General features: G+C 38.3%; 2 protein-coding genes across 16 annotated transcripts in view; one reads left to right on the plus strand and one right to left on the minus strand.

Annotated features, from left to right (window-relative positions):
- LOC5577563 (polypeptide N-acetylgalactosaminyltransferase 5) overlaps positions 1-25,110 on the plus strand; it is a 367,508-nt gene that overhangs the window by 311,484 nt on the left and 30,914 nt on the right. For 14 of the 15 annotated variants that reach the window (XM_021846247.1, XM_021846248.1, XM_021846252.1 and 11 more), the window contains 3 exons: positions 5,425-5,621; positions 12,089-12,266; positions 12,408-12,588. In XM_021846247.1, coding sequence (XP_021701939.1) covers positions 5,425-5,621; positions 12,089-12,266; positions 12,408-12,588 — 556 coding nt within the window. Of the gene's footprint in view, positions 1-5,424; positions 5,622-12,088; positions 12,267-12,407; positions 12,589-13,925; positions 14,107-25,110 lie in introns of all 15 variants that reach the window. The other variant, XM_021846257.1, reaches the window with a different exon arrangement.
- LOC5577564 (testicular acid phosphatase homolog) lies at positions 3,693-5,418 on the minus strand. The gene is made up of 3 exons (XM_001663387.2): positions 4,816-5,418; positions 4,521-4,754; positions 3,693-4,464 (listed from the first exon to the last, which is right to left on the minus strand). The coding sequence occupies exons 1-3, from the start codon at positions 5,014-5,016 to the stop codon at positions 3,778-3,780; spliced, it is 1,122 nt and encodes a 373-aa protein (XP_001663437.2). The 5' UTR covers positions 5,017-5,418; the 3' UTR covers positions 3,693-3,777.

Genomic DNA, 25,110 nt, shown 5'->3' on the forward strand with positions numbered 1-25,110 from the left:
TTAGTTTCCTAAACTCAGTTTACCGGGTTTCTCGAGGAAAAGCTTCAGGAATTATCCTAGTGGTTTCTCCAGAGAAACCTTTCAGGGACTTCTACAACGATCTCTCCAGAAATTCTTTTAGAGTTTCCTCTACCAATATTCAGAGAAATTCTTCTAGCGATTTTTCAAAGAATATCTTGAGAAATCTCTCCAGGAATTTCATGAGCACTCCAACGTTACTATCTACAGTAATTTGCTCAGGGATTATTTTGAAAATTTTTACAAACACTATCATAGGCGCCGTCCACAAATTACGTAACGCTCTAGTGGAGGGAGGAGTATGCTCAAGCGTTATGGCTTATACCAAAATTTTAAATTTTTTACACAAAAAGCGTTACGGACGGGAGGGAGGGGCTCAAAATTTTTCATTTTAGCGTTACGTAATAAATGGACGCTGCCTTAGGACTTCCTCCAGATATTTTTTCACTAATCCTTCAACCAAATTTTCCAGTTGTTACTCTAGGAGATCTTTCTAAGATTTTTTACAGATTTTTTTTCGGGAAAATTCGCAAAGGGTAATTCCAAAGTTTTTGAAAAAAAAATGTTCAGAGATTTTTTTTCCAAGAAACCCGACAAGAATTTCTGCGTCATTTTATCCACGAAAACTCCAAAGGATTTCTCCGAAAAAAAATCCTCGATGGGTTCTTCGAGAAAGTAATTGAGAACTTCTCAAAGAATTCCTCAAATTCAATCCTGGGTTTCATCATTAACACTTCAGTCGTCGCGCTGTTATATTTTGTACAACACTGTTGAAAAAACCTCGCTTTTCGTTCACAACAGTAGCGTGGTGGTTCTGGTGGGGGCAAACCGCGCGACGACTGGAAGGTTAAGTTCCTATAGATTTTTTTTTTTATTTCTAGAGAATTCCACCGAAGAATTACAACTGCAGTTCTTCCAAACATTTCTCAAAAAAATAAATGGAATGTACAAAAGTTTTTATAAGGTTCCATGCTTATTAACACTGCAGTATTTTTCCAAACAATCCTCCTACACATTCATTAAGGAATTCAATCAGATGTTTTTCAAAACGTTCCTTCAGAAAATGCTGCAGGAAATTTCCAGAGTTTTGATTGATTCATTTTTTTTTCATTCATCCTAACAATTTAACTATAAACTGTTCAAACATTGTCAACTCATTGACCAGTTCTTCTAGTAACCCTTATTCATCAATAGTGGCTTAAAACATTACACAATTTTCATCAGAGGTTGCTTTAAAATTGGCTTTAGAGATACCTCACGATTTTTTTAAAAGATTTTCTCAAATTTCTGAAAAAGTTCATTCACATGGTAACGTTCTATTATGGAGATGCGTTAACCATTATTTAGCAATTTCGCACCCATCGCTCATGACTATATATTGTATTTCGTTTTCAGATAATTTTAAGCATGTTTAAAAAAATGTCTTTCGGAATACCTGTTTTAAAAATATAAAACTTGCAACATTTGCACCTACCGGAGATCCGGATTTGGTCACTGTGGCTACCGGGAACCTGCTACATCTGAAAAAAGTCCCTTTAGAGACCCTTACTTTGACACCCTGTAGTTTCATCACTAAACAAGTAATCTGAACCGTCTTCATATTGTTGAATATGTAATCACGTGGACTGTGAATATAGATTCTCAGATCACTTAGTTATTAATACCTGGTTTCGGAAACACGGAACATCCGAAAAGTAAGTTTCCATCGCAGTTCAGTATATGTAATTCACATCGGAACTATTCGGTTGATGGATATTTTGGCATCCCCTGAAAAATTCGGTTCAGTATGCTCCATGCGGAACCGGTTGCTGGAGTCCCGGAAGGTCGCAAATCTGGAAAATTCGATGGAATTACTCAGTTTTATGCCCCAAAGCCAAATGAATTGCGTCTAATTCTTTACAATTTTTTATGTTTGGATGTATTTTGCCGAAAGGATGAATGGATGGGTATTCTGGTCCTTTTGGAGCACCGGAATGGCCACCGGGTAACCCGTAATATGGAACCACTAAGTTTTAGCACCAAAAGTAGGCCTACTCATACAGAGATGAACCAGCCTCTGGCTGAAAATCTCTCAAATAAATAAAGATAAAAATAAACCAAAAGCAGGCATGCGACGGCTCAATCTTCATGTGTTTGAATACCTATGACTCTGCTAGTTCAATTATAGATAAATGACCACTTTGGTGCTTCTAGACAACCGAGTTAACCCAGGAATGACCACAGAAGATACCCGTATTTTGCGATATTTAGGTTTCTGTACCAAAACTAGGCATGCGACGGCTCATTCTTCATGATTTTGAATACCTGTGACTCTTCTTGTACAATTATAGCTGAATGAGCACTATGGTTCTTCGGGACTACCGAAACAACCCAGGAATGGCCACCGGAGATACCCGTATTGTGGGGCATTTCAGTTTTTGTACTGAAACTAGACATATGGCGGCTTAATCTTTATGATTTTGAATATCTATGACTCTTCTAGGTCAATTATAGATGAATAACCACTCTGGATCATTGTGACCACCGAAATAACCCAGGAATAACCACCGGAGATACCCGTATTGTTTATTTAAATTTCTGTACCAAAACTTGGCATGCGACGGCTCATTCTACGTGATTTTGAATACCTCTGACTCTTTTAGTTCAATTATAACTGAATGAGCACTTTGGTTCTTCGGGACCACCGATATAATCCAGGAATGACCACCGGAGATACCCGATTTGTGGGACATTTCAGTATTATACCAATACTAGGTATGCGACGGATCAATCTTCATGATTTTGAATACCTGTGACTTTTCTAGTTCAATTATAGATATTTAAGTTTTTGTACCAAAACTAGGCATGCGACGGCTCATTCTTCATGATTTTGGATACCTGTGACTCTTCTAGTTCAATTATAGCTGAATGGCCACTTTGGCTCTTCGGGATCACCAAAATACCCATGGAATGGCCACCGGAGATATCCGTATACTGGGACATTTCAGTTTTTGTACTATAACTAGGCATGCGACGGTGCGCTCTTCATAGATTTTGAATACCTGGGATTCTTCTAGGTAAATAATAGACGAATGACCACTCTGGCTCGTTGTAACCGCCGGTGATATCTATATTGCGGGACATTGCAGGTTTTGTACCAAAAATAGACATGCGACGACTCAATTTTCCTGGTTATCGAAGTACCTCACCCATTTCACATAATAATGAATGGTTGGCCAGTCTGGTCTTTTGCTATCACTGAAATAACCTAGGAATTACCACCAAAGAAACCCGTATCATGGGGTACATTAGTTTTTGTACCATAACACGACATTCGACTGCTGAATCTCCCAGGTTTTTCGGATATGTGACTTTGCTTATACAATAATAAGTAAATGTCCGCTCAGGTCCTCAGGTATCGAAAAGGCTGACGGCGCTGCAGCATATTGTGAGTCGTGGGATTGAAGCCCACCAGAACGATTTCATTATTTGTCACAATTTTACATCTCAATTTGTCCAAATTGACTTTTGTCTGTACGAACTTCAGGTTTTTTCGGTCACAATTACAAAAATATACATTGTTTCCTGTGAGCATACAAACACAGTTTCCAATCACAATCTAATATACAGCATTTAAGTTAAATTTAAAAGTTTAATTAAAAAAATGACAAAATATCGAAAAAAAAAACAACATGAAACGAGTTCATCAGTTTATTATCTTATATAAAACGTCAAGTCATGTCAGTTCAATTGCTCATCTTCAGAATACCTTAGTTTAAATCACCACGTCGAGCACACCTCATCATAGTTGTCCAGCAACAAATGCTTCACAGTCTGCTCGAATGTACTCAGCTTACACGGTTCCGGACACCTCGGTATCTCCAACTGTACCGGCGTCTGCACCGATGAATTCTCGTAATGCAGCATACGGAGCTCCCAATCCATCCACAAATCGTCATTCTTGTGCAACTCAAACACGACCGCCGACCCGAGCTCCGGCCGCCGCAAAGTCTGCTGCTTCATTCCTAAGCTATTGAACAGATTGACCTGGGTCACGTCATGACCCGAGTAGAAGAACATCCTCCGGTTGTACTTCATCATGCCGTCCCGTTTGGCCTTCATTTTCGTCAGATATTCGGTGAGAATCGCTCCGCCGCGGATATGCTTCAATTCCGGAGTTGCGGAATAGCTGAGAAGGAATCCTTGCAGGAAGGCCCGAGCCCGGTCGGGGAAGATTTTGTAGGCCCAGCTGGGTTGTTTCATTCCGAATGCGTTGTACACCTCCAGCGTATCGCAGATCAATGCTGTGTCTTGTGCGGAAGCGATGGGTGTACCAACCTCAGCGGAAATGATCTGCTGTAGGCGGGCTGCTTCCCTGTTCAGTTCGGATAGGAATGAGGCGTTGTTGGCCATTTCCTTTGCCATAATGTGTTTCACTTTCTCGCAGGTTCTGTTTTGTCGGATGAACTGGAAGAAAGGGAATGTTCACTTTATGACATATTGGATATTGGATGTCAACATACCGTATCTTGATCCGGGGGTATCACGTTGATCGGCACCGGTTGTCTTCGGATTGCGGAACTATTCGAGGTTTTGAGCAGGCCGGTGAGAAATGATTGGGCACTATCAATACAGCGCTGGAGACAGCTACTGACCGTATAAATGCTACGTTTCATCATGACGGTATTGTCCGGAATGAAGAACTTGTATCGACGCCGCATATTTCGGCCAAGTTGAAACATCTGGTCGAATCCTAGCTACTGGTCATAATCTTTAAATAAAACTGTCTTTCACTTTTGTATGGAATGAAGTCTTTACCGGTTGCAATTCTTCCTTTCCGTTGATCCATGGATAGTCCGCGTGGGGATCCGTTGGAAACGACTGCACTGGACTACGTGCACCGTGACGAAACATGGCGAGCACCATTCGTAACGATTCTCTATCGCTTTGGCGACAAGAAACATTTCTACTTATGTAAACTACCGCTAAGAATACTGATAACACGTAATAAATCTTCATTTTCCGTACGAACTAGACTGCTACCTGCTGGTTTGCGTTTGCGAGATTCAACTGAAGTGCTATTTCCGAGAGGTGGCACTCCACCAGCTGAATAGTTTCCATTTTTGCCACCTTTTTATAGATGATGATAGTTTTGCCAGAGAGCATGACTGACGTATTTTGTAAACTACAATTAGGTTTTTACCGCGTTCTGTTTGCATTTGAAAACTACAATGGTACCATTTTAGCCTTATCGCGGCGGTCGTTGTCAGTTATTGCCGGCGCTTTCCCTTTCAGTGGTTACCGCCAATTAATCAAGCTGGATCTTTCAGTTGCTTTTTCCGTGTTTGCCTGAGAGCCCGACCTCAGAGTCGTCTTCCGTCGTTATCTTACTATTTCTTTCATTTTTCTTTTCTCACTCTCCACCAGGGTCAAGTGATAACCTTCCTGGACGCGCACTGTGAGTGCACCGAGGGCTGGCTGGAACCGCTTCTGGCACGCATCGTGCTGGATCGCAAGACTGTCGTATGTCCCATCATCGATGTGATATCGGACGAAACGTTCGAGTATGTGACCGCTTCCGACCAGACGTGGGGAGGCTTCAACTGGAAGCTCAACTTCCGGTGGTAAGTTGGATTCTTTTTCGTATCAACACACAGTGGTCCATAAAGCAGATTTATGAGGAAAAATGTATTCAGAGATTCATAATCGAACTTTAGCCAAAATCTGCATTATACAAAGTTGTATGTAGGTATAAGTTTGGTTGTTATGGGTTTTCTATAATTTTTAAAGTTCTATAGCAATGTGAAGTCATAGAGTCAACTATCTTACTTGTTGTAGACATTATGGTACACACAAACCACGTTTTACAAAGTATGTTTTTTATTACTTAAATTAAATGTATGTAGCTTTAAATTTATGTGGGCTTCGTGGCCTTGCGGTTAGCGGCGTCAGTCGTCTAGGCGTATTGTGCCACGGGGTGTGGGTTCGATTCCCGCTCCAGTCGGTGAAAACTTTTCGTCAAACGAAAAATTCTTCGCTGGGCTACTGGGTGTTTCGTGTTGTCCGTTGCCTAATGTTAGTGATCGTTCAGTCTGTGCAGCATATGTGCTGAAGACGGTGTGAATTGTCTCTTTTATTTACAAAGTTTATAAATTTAGTTTACACAATACAATGGAATTTTTGTATTGTGTTGATAATTTTCGAGAAAATGATTTGATTTGTTGTTGATCTCTTGCTTCGTAATTTAGTTAAAACGTGTTGGAGCTATAAAATAGTAATAAACCAGAGTTTGGAGTCCTCAGGAGCATATTCTCCAGATCTGCAAATGTGATCTATGAAGCTATGAATATTTTTACATAAGCAAAAAAGTTGAAGGCAATGTTGCGTTGATTTAGTTGTATTACTGTGCTGTATTCAAAAGATGCTCTAAGTCATCTAAGAACTTGCAGAGATGACCTTATGCAGGTATAAAACCTATCAAATAATAATAAAAAAATGATATCCAAGAATTTCTTGGAATATTGGTCTTTAGATCTACATAATAAGTGATATATGGGACGATTATTGATGCTGATATGTGGCATCCACAAAAATTTTTGATTATAGATACTTAAATCTACGATCCTAGATAGGAGACCTGGTGTACTGGTATGTTTTAAATGCCTCTAATCGTTCAATAAATAAATAAATAAATAAATGCCTTTCACACCGAGGATCGGAATGATCCCCATCTGCATCATTCTGGCTGAGGACATAGCATGCTACCAGCAAAGAGACGCAACACAAGGAATGTAAGGAATACCATCAGATTGGATACAATGGCCAAGCGGCAGCAGGAGTGGAATAACTCGGAGAAAGGAAGGTGGACCCACAGGCTTATTCCTAAAGTGTCGGTATGGACGACCATGTACCATGGAAACATGGAGAAGTTAACTTCGTCCTGACCCTGTTTTTGTCAGGCCATGGATGCAAGACTAGAGGAGATAGAAATCTGAATTTTACACATTTAATTACTGTACCCAACAAGCGTAGATTGCGATTTTTCAATTAATAATTTAATTATCAATGTGTTGATTACGTAACATTTCTTGAAGCATCTCTTATCAGTCTTGCACAAACCGCTTTATTTTTGAGCGACCTTGTTGTACAAAATGTGTTCTATGTCTAAAAGTGCGTATGGTAAACATCTGAAAAAAATATATTTTTCAGCGACGATATGATAGTTGATCGGACTGTCACTTATCTAAATTGAAATTTTAAACTTAAGCATATAAAATTTGTATTGGAACTAAAAATCCGTATCTAAATCTGAAATGTATTATTTTTATTACTATTTAAAATGCCTGAAGAGTTGGAATTTTTAACACAGATCCTCGAGCGATTAGAGTGAGAGTGCAAAAAAATGCGAGGATTTTTTCAGGTACTTTCCCTCTCTCGTTGCGATGCTCACCATTACTCACACTTCAAAAGAACTCTTGAGTCTGCCGCCCGAACAGACAGTCCTCGGGGAGTTGTGAGAGCACCCTTTTTTGATGGAATTTTACTCGGTTGTGTTTTGTGCTGCATCTTCCTCGCTCATTTTTCGTTGCCTCTCTGCTTAGCATTTTTTCGCTCCCTCGCAAAGAGGCAAAGGCAGCACGCTGCTCTAGAGTATGTCACCGAACTCTTATGATGTTGAGGAGAATTATCAAGCCTGAGTATAACCGTGATCAACGCGCCAGTTTATGGTACCCAAAATGTTAGGTCTACAAAACCGTCACGTCGATAATCGATTCTGCACCATTTCTGCGGAAGGTACTCACTGTACCCACATTTACCAGCTCTACATTTAATGCGGCCAGGGATTCCAACAATAGCTGGCCTCTTTGGTTGGTGCAGGTTGGTGGCCTTCGGTGCCGCATTTTCTGCACATCTTACTTCTGTCGGGACCATTGCAATTCCACCACTTATGGCCCTTCCCGAAACACTTGAAGGAAATGTCAGGAGGCTGTTGTATGCTCAGCCGGCAAACCGACCAGCCTATCTTGAGTATGCCCAAGTTCTTCGCTTTGTTGGCCTCTGCGACCGGCAGCCTGATCGCCGCCAGCTGTGTGCCCTGCGGCCCTTTCTAAGGTGGATGGCCTTACTGGCTACGTCGATGTCACACTGCTCTTTGAGGGCAGCCGAGACCTCCGCTGCATCGGTGACCTCATCCAGATTTCTACACTGGAGAGTCGCTTCAGCAGTAAGGGATCTTACATCAACCTCGTCGCCAAGTACTTCTTGTGCCAGTTGCTTATAGACTGCACCCTTTTCCTTGGCGTCCTTCACCATCATTTCACCAATCCTAGTTCGCCTTATGCTCCGCACCTCTGCGCCCAATGGCGATAGCTTCTCCGTGCTTCGCATCGCCTTCAGAACCTCGGCGTATCTCGCTTCCTCCGTTTTGATAACGAGGGCTTCGCCTAAATTCCTACGTTTCACTGTTTTCGGTTTAGCGCTCTCCTTGGGCTCCGTTTTCAGTTTCCTCTGTTTTTTCTTATTTCCAACTCGTATCCACGGGTTGCTGTTGCCTTGCGCCCGTGGTTCCTGTGGATGCACTGCCTGGTTCGGGTTATCCCGTGGCTCCTTTTTCTTGGCTTTCTTGGCCTTAGGCTTGGTGTTTGCCTCTCCTTTGTTGCCATGTCCTCTTGATCGCGGGACTTGGCTCGTGCCAGCTTTTCCGCTCTGGAGGACGGCCGCGTAGGTCACTTTTCCCTTAGCAACCATACGTTTTTTCGCCACGTATTCATCCCCGGAAAGTCCTCTCTTTCGCATCGCGTATCGAATAATATCATCAATATATATTCGCGTTGCCTGTGAAGGAAAACACTTCGGTCTGACACGACCTAGTGTCTTTTTTGCCTTCTACCTTGCCAAGTTGTTCCTTGGCTTTCTCGTAGTCCTGCTTTGCAGCTAGGACTGATAGTCGCAATTTCAGTAGACTTGTTTTCAAGTCTTTGCTGATATTGCTTTCGCTCTTAACAAACTCGATGATGACATCAAGTTGCTCAGCAGCTACCTGCATTTTAGGGAGGTACTCCCTATTGCGATCCATGGCCTCGATTAGTCCCGGGCCATCGGTCTCCTCCTCCTGCACTGGAGCGGCCTGTGCCTGCCGTCGTCAAAGTATCTAGACTTTTGCCCACACTGCACATTGGTCCAAGGAACAAAATTAAGTGGAAAAAATTAATAACTTGAAAAATATAAGAGATAGGGTTTTGCACGCAGAGAAAAGATTTTTAAAATCAACAATATTCTGTATTGAAATCAACAGAAAAAATTATCATTTCTCGGCTAATAATATATTTTTTTGAATTCAACAACAAAACCTTGTTGTTTTAAAAAAATATTTTTTTGTTTCTAAAATCAGTCGTCAACACAAACAAAAAATATTTTTTTTTGAATTCATAATAAATATATTTGTTTATACAATACCTTATGTTGGAACAAAAAATAACTGTGTTGCTTTTAAAATTTATATTTTTTGAAACAAAAAAAGTATTTTTGGAAACAAAAAAGTACATTTTTGATTCACTATTTATTTTTTTATTTATGTAGGATTTATTCATTATTTTCTATTTCATTTGAAATGATCATAAACAAAAAGACTACATTCTCTCCATTTAGATTTTATTTACATCTGATTTACAAATAATCACATTCAATCTATGCATGCAATTCGTCCGGTCAGCCAAGAATGGCGGCGGTATCAATTCTTCAATTTCCTTCCGTTCCAGGATTTTCAGAATTTATAGGTAGTATTGATTTTATAGAGAAAAACAATCGAACAATGCGTATAAGTTTGTATATCAGATAGTTACATGGAAACAAGACAATTTTTTACCCTGAAGACGATTGATAATTTCTTCAGAGATTCCAAAACTCAGCAAAAAAAATCACCGTCACTAACTTCCTCAACTTCCATTACCAAAACTTCTTCTTCTGTTGAATTCATTTTGAGTTTTGTTTGAAATCATGAAAATTGCGTCTGACAAGCCGTGCGTACATAATAGCGAAAAAAACATACACACTCATATAATAAATATGTATGTGTGTAAATATTAGGGTTTTTTAAAACCAAAAAACTTTTTTTGAAAACAAAACAGATTATGTCAACAATCAAAAAAATATTTTATTGAATCTACGCAACTTATGTTCCCATCAGTTGGGTGTAAAAACAACAATTGATATTTTTGGAACAACAAAATTTAATATTTGTATTCAACAAGAATAATTGTAATTTTTAAAAAATGTTTCAATAATATTTATTTTTGAAACAAATGTCTGTTTTCTCTGCGTGTGGTGTCTTCTGAAGATTCGTTCGTCTGGTCAAGGCGCGTTATACGCAAAAGTGTCCTAAGCGCCAAATTTCATAGCTTTCGAAATTCGCTCTCCAATTTTTTTATTTCAAAAGATAGCGCAACACAATATTCTACAATATTGAAGATTATAGAAAATATGGAAACTTTGTAGAACATCTTTTTTTTCTATATCTGATAGTTTTAGAGATATAGGTCACTTTACAACTTTATAATGAAAAATCGGGGTTTCCTCAATATTAACGAAAATATCAATTTTTCAGGCCTACTATGTTTTGAAGAGTTTTAGATATGAGCAAAATACACATTTTCTCTGAAGACGTCATACCTCTAAAATTTTCATATGAAAAGATATAAGCGTTTTTGTAGTTTATTCATCCACTTTTCCAAGCGTAACATTTCAAAATGGCGCAAGGAAAATCAAAAACTTTTCCCGCTACTTGAATAAGCATATCTTAAAGTATATTTTAAGAAACTTTGGTGATAGAGATTTTCGTTTTTCTCTAATAATGTGTTTTGAATTATCCCTTAATTTTACTTAGAAAACAGATTTTTTCAACTTTTTGAGATTATAATTTAAATACAGTCGAACATTTTGTAATACATTCATAAATGATTAATCATTTTTTCTATGAACAAGAAGTGTGTAGATGTTTATCATGCCTATTTTTTATTCATATCGTTAATAATTACAGAAACGTTCGTTCTTTACCATAAAATATCATCAATGGAAGGAAAACTCAATAAATATAAATGAGATATTTAAATGAAGTTTTGCCAATATTAATTTAAGCTTTCACTAGATAGGACAATGCAAATGCAATTGCTTTTACTTTTTTATAAGTTTGTATAAGTGTTTTTTGAACTAGTAAATTCTTAACTGCACTCGGCCTCCGTAAGAAGCGAACATTAAAAAATAAACCTTTGATGAAAATCTTAAAAATATTAAAAACTACTTATTTTCGATATCCTTTCACGTTCATATATAACCTTTACTACGTCCTCATTTAAGCTAAGTACATATGTTTATTTTCAGTAGCTTTGAAATTATTTTTAAAATATGATCGTTACAAGCAAATAATGATAGATTTTGACTGTTTTTGAGCTTATACGATTAAAAAGTGCAATAAAATTTTCAAAACTCACATTTTATTTTCTTCACAAACGAATTATTAATGAAACGTGACATCATAAGTGTGGTAGAAGTGCAGGTTTGCGAACTTAAGTGCGGGGTAATGTCGTTTAGTGTATACACTGTAATTATCCAACATGAAATTAAGCAGTTTTTATTTATTTTAATTATGGGTACACTAGAGGCCTTCCATAGCCGAGTGGTTATAGTCCGCGGCTACAAAGCAAAGCCATGCTGAAGGTGTCTGGGTTCAATTCCCGGTCGGTCCAGGATCTTTTCGTAATGGAAATTTCCTTGACTTCCCTAGGCATAGAGTATCATCGTACCTGCCACACGATATACGAATGCGAAAAATGGCAACTTTGGCAAAGAAAGCTCTCAGTTAATAACTGTGGAAGTGCTCATAAGAACACTAAGCTGAGAAGCAGGCTCTGTCCCAGTGAGGATGTCATGTGAAGAAGAAGAAGAAGTCCACTAAAACAAACAACTTTGCATAATATAGTTTTTGACTAAATCTTCATTTTAAAGCTTAAAGTGCATTTTTCCTCATAAAACTGCTTATTGAAACACTTTTCAATATGATCGAGAGAGTTAAAAATTATGTTTCAATTCATCACAGGTATCGAGTACCAGCTCGTGAAATGCAACGGCGGAATCACGATCGCACTGCCCCACTCCGAACGCCAACCATGGCCGGTGGCTTGTTCTCGATCGACCGAGACTATTTCTACGAGATAGGTTCGTATGATGAAGGCATGGACATCTGGGGCGGAGAGAATCTAGAAATGTCCTTCCGGGTAAGTACTATTTCAACGGAAGATTTTTAATTTCCCCTTTTCAATTTCGATCTGTTATGATTTATTTAATTTAATGTTTATTTTACCGACCCCCTCGAACAAAAAAAAAATGGCGCTCAAACTTCTATCTGGCGAGCGTAGATATGGCAATGTGGTGGCATTCTAGAGATCGCTCCCTGTTCCCACGTGGGCCACGTTTTCCGTGACAAATCGCCCTACACATTCCCTGGAGGTGTCGCTAATATCGTGCTGAAGAATGCGGCTCGCGTCGCCGAAGTGTGGTTGGATGAGTGGAAAGAGTTTTACTATCAGATGAGTCCAGGTTCGAATCGACACGTTTTGTTCTTACTTACCAAGGCAGCCAATTCTCATCCCTAAAAAACCCATACGTCCATACACAGAATCATTTCTCTCTTCCTTAAAACTGCTAACATGAAACTTTTTTTTATCCTTAATATGAGAAATCGAAATCAAACCATGCGAACAGTTTCATCGAACAGTGCAGTGCAGCAGTGCTTTCCAGTTTTAGATCTCTAGAGAAACGTATTTCGATTTGATCAACACGCGTGCTTGTTGCAGCAAAGACACCTTAGGATTTTACACGCACAGTATACTCACACTACACACATACCTACACGCTTTTCAAGTCGACATTGTTTTTTCTTAGATTACAAAATAGTTGCGAGACACCATTAAGTATCCAGAGGGCCGACATTTTAACATCTCAGCGTCATACCGTAGTGCCTCCTATCTAGTATCATGGATCACACTCTATTCTTCCTATTGTGTCATAACAGCATCTTCCCCGGTTTACTTTGTGTGATGTAGATTTTAGTCAGGTGGTCACACAGTGTGTTCTAACGGAATAGTGCAACAGTCGGTGTCTTCAAGGGGGAGCTGCAGTATTCAAAAATGAGGTTTCTTATGTGCATTTTATTTTGTCAACGTTGGGGTCTACTAATGTCGATGTAGCTTACTGTTCACAAATCTGGCGTCGCGCTTGTGGGGTGAACGAAATGCTTCATACTGAACTTTAAATGATGTTTTGTCTCAAATTCCGAACATGACTCCTATTCCGAACAGTAGCGATTTCAAAGGTAAGAATTGTTATTTTCACATCATCATTTCTTGAAAAATCATCTTAAAATGTCGAGTGTTTGAAATTTTAGACAAAACAACAATTTTCGAACTTTCTAAAATTATTTGCGAATACAGATTTTTCGGATCATCCCACAAGCATTTGGAAATTTAATAGAATCCTGTGAGCTCACATTCTGCGTAATAATAACCATAGGCCCTTAACCTCATATCTCATCGGACTCTACAAGCCGCCGCCATATTGCCGCCAAGTTTGGTTTTGCTACCCCTATTCCCTCTTTATGCCTAATTTTTGCCTATAACAACAAGAATAATCTCCTATTTTGAGTAATTTTAGCTCCCCGAAACGGTTCCATTTTTGTCGTAGACTAACGCATAGAACTCTGTTTTTTTTTCTTTCTTTTTCTCGCCCGGGTCTCTTTTCAATGATCATCGCCTAACGTTTTCTCACCTCAACTCCCACACTCGCAACCGTATCGGGTTGTGTTGCGGGTCTACCATACCATACTAACATCCGACTGCCCGGGCGCGTGCTTATTTTCCGTCCACCTGGATCCACAGGTGTGGATGTGCGGGGGTACGCTGGAAATTGCGCCCTGTTCACGGGTTGGCCACGTTTTCCGCAAATCGACGCCATACTCCTTCCCCGGCGGGACATCGCAGATCGTTAACAAGAATAACGCCCGTCTGGCCGAGGTCTGGCTGGACGGTTGGAGTGAATTTTACTACAATATTAACCCAGGTCTAGATGATAGTTTTTTTTCCTAGCAAACATCTCTTTCCATACTCGAGTAGAAAGCATATCATTTGGGATTGGTTTTGCTTTTCGGTTTAGCTTATAAGTCTTTCACGGTGTGTCTGAGACCTTAAGTAACGAAAAAATGACCATCAATTCTACACCCACAGCTTGAAAGATATGGTATTCTATTCTAACATTCTCTCCGTCAGTTTGAAAAGGTTTCATCGAGAGAATTTAAAGTAATAGGGTTTCGAAGATTTTGAGCTATTTTCAAGGTATATTCTTATGTTTGATGAAAATCCTGTGCTCCCCACAATTCACCATTCATAAACGAATCAACCTATCAAATTCAAATTCAGCATTCAAAATACGTGATATTTAAGCATCTTCAATATGTATTTGGAGGCATTTTGTTGACTGACAATCTACAATAATTTTCGTATTTATCATAATTAGTATGTGCATATGTTGAATCAAAAGATTCTCTATCAACAAAATTAAAAATTCTATTCAATATCCACTTGCCCTTTGAGAGACGTTCCTCTATAGCACTCTCTCTGAAACTTGACAATATTTTATCGAAGGGAGTTTAAAATCTTTATCTTCTGGTACTTTTCTTGATTTTACTGAGAATAAAGTATCACCGTTCAAAAGCATTTTCATTACACAATCATTTATGCCTGCAGAATCGCAGAAGTATTTGACAAACTAACTGTTGGCATGTTGACTAAATGGTGATGTAGTGTTCCATTTTTAAACAAAAACTACAATATTTTTAGGTTGTTGTAGTGCTCCCGAATTTAAATCGCAGTTGTAGTGTTTCTTCTGATGTGAAACATTGCAGAGCGTAAGTGACAGACATACAATTCTGGGATTTTGTAGATATAATCGAAGCTGTTTCAAAGAGATTTCACAGCCCAGAAACAGAGTTCACGAAGAAAATAATATTGCAATCTATAATGGCACACCTTTCAAGTATCTTCTCCGAGAAGTTTTAGAAAAGTCAATTGAGAAACAAGAGATTTGCAACTGTAGACTTCAATTCATCGCTGAATGGCTATATTTTTAGCATTTCACGAAGGCGATTTGGTGTTTAAACCTCATTTACGACCATTACATTTTACGAATATTGTGTTTACAAAACACAATAGCAAAAATAATTAGCAGTAACATATGAACATGTAACGAAAGAATGTGTAAGTTGAGACTCAAAGGCCGGTTCTTCAACTTTACCATCATTTTACGCGCAGCTCGAACGCGAGTACGACCGCTGCCCAAGCCACGACGTCAAGATCATCATAGGAAATTTGAACGCATCCGTCATCAACAATGTACGGTATCGACGCCCGCCTCGGTATAAACTAGCGCGACTGGCCCAACCGAACGTCGCCGCCGCATACGTGCAGCATCTCGAGGTAGCGTTGCCGGAAGAGGGCGAGCTTGACGAAGCCCCTCTTGAGGACTGCTGGAGCAACATAAAAGCAGCCATCAACAACGCAGCCGAGAGCATCGTCGGGTACGTGGAAAGGAGGACATGGTTTGACGAAGAATGCAGGCAGGTTTTAGAGGAGAAGGATGCAGCACGGGCTGCAATGCTGCAGCAAGGAACACGACAAAACGTGGAGCGATATAAAAGAAAATGAAAGCATCAAACCCGTCTATTCCGCGACAAAAAGCGCCGCCTGGAAAAAGCGGAATGTGAAGAACTGGACCCTCTGCATCGTTCACAAGAAACGCGAAAGTTCTACGAGAAGCTTAACGCATCCCGAAAAGCTTCGTGTATGTGTAGGAATATGGACGAAAGCATCTTGACGAACGGACGTGAGGTGATTGACAGGTGGAAGCAGCACTGCGATGAACACCTGAATGGCACGGAGAACACAGGCGCAGAGGGTCACGACAGAGGAGGAAGTGACTACGTCATACGGCGGATTAAGGAAATCAACCTGCCCCTACATTGAGGGAAGTTAAGGATGCCATCAACCAGCTCAAGAATAATAAGGCTGCTGGTAAGGATGGTATTGGAGCTGAACTCATCAAAATGGTCCCGGAGAGGTTGGCCGCCTGTCTGCACCGGCTGATTGTCAGAATCTGGGAAACGGAACAGCTGCCGGAGGAGTGGAAGCAAGGAGTCATATGCCCCATCTACAAGAAGGGCGACAAACTAGAATAAGAAAACTATCGTGCGATCACTATCCTGAATGCCGCCTACAAAGTGCTATCCCAGATTATCTTCGGTCGTCTATCACCAATAGCAAATGAGATTGTGGGAAGTTATCAAGCTGGTTTCATCAACAGCCGCTCGATGACGGACCAATCTTCACTGTACGGCAAATCCTCCAGAAATGCCGTGAATACCAAGTCCCGACGCATCACCTGTTCATCGATTTCAAGGCAGCATACGATAGTATCGACCGCGTAAAGCTATGGAAAATCATGGACGAGAACAGCTTTCCCGGGAAGCTCACGAGACTTATAAGTGCGACGATGGAGGGTGTGCAAAATTGTGTAACGGTTTCAGACGAACATTTCAGTTCGTTTGGATCCCGCCGGGGACTACGACAAGGTGATGGACTTTCGTGCCTGTTGTTCAATATTGCGCTAGAAGGTGTTATGCGGAGAGCCGGGCTCAACAGCCGGGGTACGATTTTTACGAGATCCAGTCAATTTGTTTGCTTCGTGGATGATATGGATATTGTCGGCCGAACATTTGAAAAGGTGGCAGACCTGCACCCGCCTGAAACGCGAGGCAGCAAAACTTGGACTGGTGGTGAATGCATCCAAGACAAAGTACATGCTAGCTGGTGGAGCCGAGCGCGACAGGGCTCGCCTAGGTAGCAGTGTTACGATAGACGGGGATACATTCGAGGTGGTCGACGAGTTCGTCTACCTTGGATCCTTGCTGACGACTGACAATAACGTTAGCCGTGAAATACGGAGGCGCATCATCAGTGGAAGTCGGGCCTACTATGGCCTCCAGAAGAAGCTGCGGTCAAAAAAGATTCACGCCTGCAAAATGTGTACATGTGAACATGTGTACATGGTACACAAAACGCTCATAAGGCCGGTAGTCCTCTATGGGCATGAAACGAGGACAATGCTCGAGGAGGACCTGCAAGCACTTGGAGTCTTCGAACGTCGGGTGCTTAGGACGATCTTTGGCAGTGTGCAGGAAAACGGTGCGTGGCGGCGGCGAAGGATGAACCACGAGCTCGCCCAACTCTACGGCGAACCCAGTATCCAGAAGGTGGGCAAAGCTGAAAGGATACGATGAGCAGGGCATGTTGCAAGAATGCCGGACAGCAACCCTGCAAAGATGGTGTTTGCTCCGGATCCAGTTGGTACAAGAAGGCGTGGAGCGCAGCCTAGGTTATAGCCTAGGTTAATTACAGAAATCGACTGATGAGCACAGATTTGATTATTTTTTTTTTTCTGATAATAACGATCTTGGGAGCACTGTGAGAGTGATTTTCAGCCAAAGGCTGGTTCATCTCTAAGATAATATTTTCGGATATTACTAACAATTAAAAAGTATGGTTTTCTTTAGTAAATTTGTGTTAAGCAGTTTTCACTTTCTCTGGTGAAATTTTGTCAAATTTACAAAGAACACTCTATCTTCAGATTTTCAAGTGCCAAACTTGAAAAACAAATGTTTCTTTGTAGTTAGAATCCATTGAATTAACATAAAATATACCATATGTGATATGAAGTACGTAAACCACTGTAACTTGTGACGAAATGAGTTTAAATTACCAAGAAAGATGTTGTGAACCTGATGTTAAAGTTAAAGTAAGTTGGGGCAAAAGATCGACCTTAATCATACAATGTTGCTGAACATACTTGTGTCAAAATACTTACCCATTTTTAGTGATAACAGTTTCAAAATTGATTGTCTTAACCCGTATAGGCCTGAGTGAAAGAAAAAATACTGAAACCCTCACCGCTCAGCGAATTCTTAATGGATTCAAATGATTTTTTGTCAGTTCACAGGCCCACATATCTAGTTTCTAGAAGTAGCCAAAGGAACTCGAAAATATTCCTGTGGCCGGAGTTATTCCGATGGGTCACTGGGTCAAGTCGGGTAAAAAGGGCTATTTTTTAGGACATGCAAAGTTGCCTTTATTCACCTTAAGAATTCGCTGAGCGGTGAGGGTTTTAGAATTTTTGCTTTCACTCAGGCCTATACGGGTTAAACGAAATTTTGCCCACCAGGAGTTCGAATCAAATGTGGGGCAAAAGTTCGCTGACTGAAATTTTGTGTTTATTTGTACTACGAACACCTTTTACTTGACGTTAAATGATGTTTGCATAAAAATAAACACTAAAGTTTGATCAGAAATTAACCCTGTAATTGTAATATGCTCAAAAATAACAGATTTTTGCAAAACTAAGGTAAAATATAAAACTGTAATGACTTTTTCGCACGATCTGGCATATTTAGTTAAATTTAAAGGTACTATGCCGGTATCGAGCTTTTGCCCTGCTGATTCTAAGTTTCCCAAATCTCAATCGATTCCTATGATAGTCCGTTACTTAAAGTACCATAACATATATACTATTTGTTTTGAATTTTTCAAGACATCTAAAAACGCTTTTGCTCCACTTTACTCTATTGTCATTGTTTTATGAATGATAAAAAATGCAACATGATCAAGCAAGAAAATATCATTTGCTAATGACCCTAAATGTTCAAATCACTATTACTTTCATTTCCCTCGATGATACATTTACAGAACGGATGCGGTTATCGTTCGAGTAGTGGTTACAGAAATGATTATCATTTATTGTTGTTAATATTGGTTTCAGCCACACCGTGAGCTCTAATATGCTGCATGTGTAGTGTAGTGCTTGCTTCTATCCAGTAATCCGCTTCGGGGGTATATTGCTTCACCGATCACTTTGTATTGTATATCACCGAATCGCTACCGTCGAGTTGATACCGCGATGTAAAATATTGCATTTTCAAAGTTCAATATAAATACAAGTTTGGCTTTTTCCCCCCGTACACAAGTCCCCAATTCCCAAACTGGCAAACAGAAAACTTCCCGAAATGCCACTGCATCAATACTTACCCCCTTTGAGTGAGTGATGACTTTCAGTATACGGTTCGTTACACTTGCTGGGACAGGATTTATGTGCACACTCGATTCATATTTTCGGGCAACAAATGCTGCATGCTTGGGTTGATTCGGGATTGTTGCGGGATGCCATTCTGCGGCAGACAAAAAAAATGGAATCTGCACTCAATCGGCAAAGGTATCGGCATCAAAAATGGATTAAACTTACGGAAACATGCCCACGTATGCAATGCATGCGCGATCGAACTATATTTTTTAACAAACTCACTCTTGCATGCAAATCGGTTACGGATATATTTGAATAACTCACAACCCTCCTACAAAGCTGACTTATGCACACTGACGACGGAGACTGCACCCCCGACTGCACAAACAAACACCCCCCACGATCACCTACGCGCATAGAAAGGACACAAGTTTGCAAATGTTAAAAATGCACGGATTTCACTAGTTTCGTTTCTTTGAGTTTTTTCTTCATTTAGTGAAAATATTTTAAATTTATGCAACAATTTACTTAGTGCACTGAAAATGTTATGAAGCGTTCGCTGTTCCATCACATATGAATACAAAAACACAATCATGTCTTTCCAGTCATGTATATATTTCTTCAATACTATCTTGCTCATTATTCTCTTAATCGTTCAAACTTTTTTTTTTATTTTCTGCATAAATCATATATTCCAGCGAAAAATGCATTTCAAACCAAATCTTCCATAACTCTTATTCAAGATAATAAATCTTCGATGTGTTTAGTGGAATACCTGCAGTATTGGACAAAACATTTGCAACTTTTTCGATTTTCCATACAAAATAACCAACTTTGTTAAGCTAGATCTCAGTTACTTATAGACCGATTCAAATGAAATTTTCACAGAACATCAGATATAACTTTAATTTCAACATATATTTTTGAATAATTTTTCCAATCACGAGTTCAAAAGTATTAACGATTTAACTAAGGTGATAAAAATTCAAAAATATGTATGTTAAAATCTGATAGTCCTACACCAAAGCAGTAAACTTGTTCATCTCGTTGAAATCTACCACTTTGCTGAAGATACCATGATGCTATTTCCTCAAAATGTTCAGTCATGTCTTTTATAAAAAAAAAAACGTTAGAAAATCCTTTTTAGTCAAACCGTTACTGCTTTTGAAAATTTAAATCGAATCAGTCCATAAATAACTGCGATCTATCTTACCGAAGTTGGTCATTTTGAATGGAAAATCGAAAAAGTTGCAAATGTTTTATCCAATACTGTATAAGTAAATGGAAACCGAATTTAGTACTACATCATTTATAGTGGTAAGCTCCATCGAAGTCAATACGCGATTGGCGTATTAACTTCGATGGAGCTTACCACTATTAATTACACTAGAGTTTGTATCCTTTGAAAGATACGCGTATTTCAATCTCAACTGTAACGCCATCTTTAGTGCCGTGTACTAGACTCGACTTGTCGTGTATCCGCGTATCTGTCAAAGTATACAAACTCTAGTGGAATTAAATTCGGTTTTCATTCACTGAATTATTACATAAGTTTTCTTAGCATACCAACTCCTTACAAATTTTAAGAGAATCAACAATCAAGTGAAATTTCCACGAAATATGTTATTTTTTGGACGTCAAAACCCCAAAAATAGTGTCGGTAAGATTGAAAACTACAAAACTTAGTACGTATAGCACAAAATAGATCTAAATGACATACACAGCTAAAAAAAATGTTGTAAATTTAAGTTTATTTTCATGCACATATTTGGAGCATCAAAATAAACCTAAATTTCAACGACCAATCCATTATTTTTCAATCGAATTTACTTTAAATTTACACGATCATGTAATATTCAACCATTTTTAGTTGAAAATTAAATGTATATTCATTTAAGTCTACATGATGCTGTAACAACACACGAATTTGATTTATTTTTACAGTAGACTTCAGTTTACATCACATTGAAAATTAAATATTTTTTCTGTGTATACATCCTTTTGCTTTTAGGCTTATCCACAAATTTCTCAAGTAGAGAGAATATTGATATGTACTTAACTGTATCTATTGAATCATCTGAAAAAAAATCAACAGATATGGAAGGTGTATCGGTATTCGCCATAGTACTAGTATTCGCCACCCCGGATTATATACCGTTTTTTGACACAAATAGATATGACATCATTCTCAGGAACCTCAGAACTTTCTGAGAAAACCATAGAAAAAAAAACATTTTCTTTAACATTTTTGCTCTTTTACAACTTATTTCGCAAGGGTGTTCCAGATTCGCCACCCTCCATAAAACATCATCGTAGGTGACGAATTCAGAAACCGTAAGTCAAATCATTCAAATCATGACGAATACTATTGCAAGTATTCCAGTATTCACCACCCCAATTTTCAATACAGAAAACAAGTTTCCGACCATTTCTTATACTTTTACAATTAAACAATAATTGAAAACTTTCGTTTAACGTATTGCCAGTATCCAAAAGTTCTATGATTGATTTATAAAAAACATTTTTCCCTAGGGTGGTGAATACTGGTAAACTTACCCTATCATAAGATTGGGGGTCCTGGCAACTTTCCAAGGGATCCACGGAATAATAATAATATCAATAAATGACGTTTTTTCTTGATTGATGATTAAATGTGAAGAATCTTTTACTTACAAGGGATAGGCAAAACGATTGAGATAGTCAAAATTCCCTGTAGCTTGTTCGTAAGAGAGCATTATTTTCAAAGTTCATACTTTTTAAATAATAAGTATGTTCACTGAAGGTTTTTTTTGTGTTTTTGCGCGGTTTTTTACGTAGTTCTGCCTTAAAAAATAGCGTTGTTTCAAACAACGACGTAAAAAAACTGCGTCGAAAAAAATGTTCTACATTATTGTTCGTATGGTTATGAAACGTGTAGGCTTTTTTACTTATTTAAAAACAATACGGTTCTTTTACGATGTTTTTTTAAACGTAAACACAGGAAAAAATATTTTTGCAATTTCTCATCGTAATAGGCTGATTTTCATCACGCTGATCTGTCATGAAACGGCCTATTTTCCTGCACTGAAGTGTGCAGTTTGGAAATAGTCATTACGCAACTGAAACCAGTGTTGTAATGATTAATTACGCAACGCTTTCTCATTACGTAACTGTTTTGAGTTTCGTAATGAATCATTACAAAACAAGTTTGCAGAAATTGTAAAATGATGGTGAATGCTTTTCCGATATTATTTCTGATACCCTCAAGTGGTCTTCTACGAAATTTCAAAAAATGTTGTACGTAACTCGTTGCAGAACTCGATTTTTACAGCACTCTTCGTAATTATCCTACTCGTATACTACTCGTGCTGTAAAAAACATCATTCTGCAACTTGTTCCGTAATCTACTATTAAAGTTCAATGTACAGGGCTGGTAATGAGTCACTGTTTAGTGACTTGGTCACTTTTTCGACCGCTACGCTAAAAAGTGCAACAAACACTCACTAAAGTCATTTTTTTTTCAGGAAAAAATGTCATTGAAGTCACTATTTATGTGATCTGTTGATAAGAAATTTGAAGCTTGGGTCATTCAATCATAAACAGCAAGAAAAAGAAATTTGTTATTATAAAGTCAAAAATAGTGTGATTTGAAAATCAAGATCAGCGTCAAAAAAGATAGAAATTCATGGCTAATTGTCTGAAAGAATTCAGCTGTATGTTTCGTACAAATTTCTAACGGAAAATGGAAAAACAAATCTGGAGAATGTTTTGGAGAAGATGCTAGCAAAACTTTTGAAGAGTTTTCTGTCTGAAATATTTGAATAATTTTAGGCGGAAACCAGGATTTGCTGAATAAATTACTAGTAGTCTTTTTGCAGTAATCTGCGGCTATAGAAGGAATCTTAATCTGCCTTGAGGTTCTTTCTCCTCACCAAAACCCTCCGGAAGATAAGCCAGAGACGGTTGGGAATAATTACTAAAAAACCAAAGAGTTTGTCAGAAGAGTTTTTTAAGGTCGTAGAACAGAAAACTCTAAGTGATATGATTGTTTATGTTTCTTTTATTGAAACGTTTAATTGAAATGTAGATAGCTTAAGTACGCATGGAATCGTTTTCAGAACATTTATCTACTTAGGTTTGTATAAAGTTCGTAAAAAATCAATTGTGTTCTAGAGTTACTGTGAAAAAAAAGGGTTAATTTTACACAAAATTAGCCTGAGTTTCAATTTTTGCTTATTTTTGAATATTGGTTACTGCCCAAGGTTCTGCCAGGGTTTTTTTTTTCAAAATATTCTGAAATTTATCCACGATTTTTTTTTTTAAGATATTTCCCACAATGTTGTCTACAATTGAAAATTTTCCCTCGATTTATTCCAAGGATTTGTTAAAAATGATTCCACGAATTCGTTTTGCACCTGTACTTCAAAATTTTCAACGAATGTTAGCTATAAACAGGAATTTGCTAAAAGACGAATTCCATGTCAAACCGGTCAGTCACAGAACTCGACCATCTTCGATTTGCAGTTAATTTTGCACATGTTTTTGGTACGATACAATAATCGATCATTTTGACTCAAGAATAGCTTTTTAAAATGGGCTTTAAATTTTTGAATGCAACTTATTTGAAAAATTCTAACTCCAAAACTGTTGATTTTAGAGAAAAATGTTCTATGAAGAAATTGTAGTGAACCGTTTGGCCTATAAGAAAAAAAAACACACTGAAAAAATATGTTATTTTTTTCATGAAAATTTCAATAATAAAACTTAAATTTTAAATTACACAATAACCCCATTTTTATTATTTAAATTTTCACCATAGAATCTTGATAGTAAACAGATGTTTGGGACAAAGTTTCATGATGGAGAAATTTTTAATAAAAAAGTTTTTCTAAGAACAACTTTCGGTCGATTTTCAAAACTTTGGTTTTTTGTCAAAATAAAATACGTTCTAATGATACAATAAGAATCTTGAAATGATTATATAAATAATTTCTCTAGCAGTTGCCGTTTTCGAATTATTTCGAGTTTAATGCAAAACATGTTATTTAAATATTAAAATAGGCCATTTTCATTAGTTATTCGCGATTCTCCATCAATAACAATACGTTTCCGAGAGTAAATACCATATTTCGTTCCACTTACTTATGTTGGAATTTTTAAATCTTGAACTTCAAGATTCTGCGTTGAACTCTGTCAGAAATATTTTCAGAAATTCCTTATCGGACTCATAGAAACATGTTTGATAGCCTCCTGAAAGTTTCTTAGTGAATCATAGTATTATTTTTTTTTTTTTTGCATTATCTGTGCTGGATCACATTTAAGGTGTGTCTGTTAAGGATATCAGTTGATTTATTTTGAGATCATTCCATCAACTCTCATTTCAAGAACGTCCATTTTGTCGCGGGATGTTTGTAGAACTTCAAATGGGATCATGTCTTCATAAAGGTTGGGAACCACTATTCTAGATCATTCAGTCTATTTTGAAATTCAGAACTTATACTCGGGGTACGGGCCTGGTGTAGTGGTTAGAAGTCACACCTCACAAGCCGAGGACCTGGGATCGAATAACATTCTCGAAATAGTCACTTATGACAAAAAGGTTTTAGTGACGACTTTCTTCGGAAGGGAAATAGAGCCGTTGGTCCCGAGATGAACTAGCCCAGGGCTTAAAATCTCGTTAATATAAACAGAAAAATAACTTATACTCCAATGTTGTAATTGGCTATAAAAAGTTTTAAGTAAACTATCAAGTTGGTTGAGTCTTGGTATGTTCGGTATGCAGTTTTGAGATGATCTCTATCCATATCTGGGATGTTCTATCGCAGAGTATCGCGCAGTCCAGAACATCAAATCTGCAGTCATAACAGTAGATCAATTCACTGCAGAAAGTTCTGATACCTGTTTTCTCATGCTTATTGACTCCTAATGATTAGCAGGCATTATGAAACGACACAAAAAGGTGTT

The sequence above is a fragment of the Aedes aegypti genome, chromosome 2 (genome assembly GCF_002204515.2).
Source record: "Aedes aegypti strain LVP_AGWG chromosome 2, AaegL5.0 Primary Assembly, whole genome shotgun sequence".
Taxonomy (NCBI): Eukaryota; Metazoa; Arthropoda; class Insecta; order Diptera; family Culicidae; genus Aedes; species Aedes aegypti.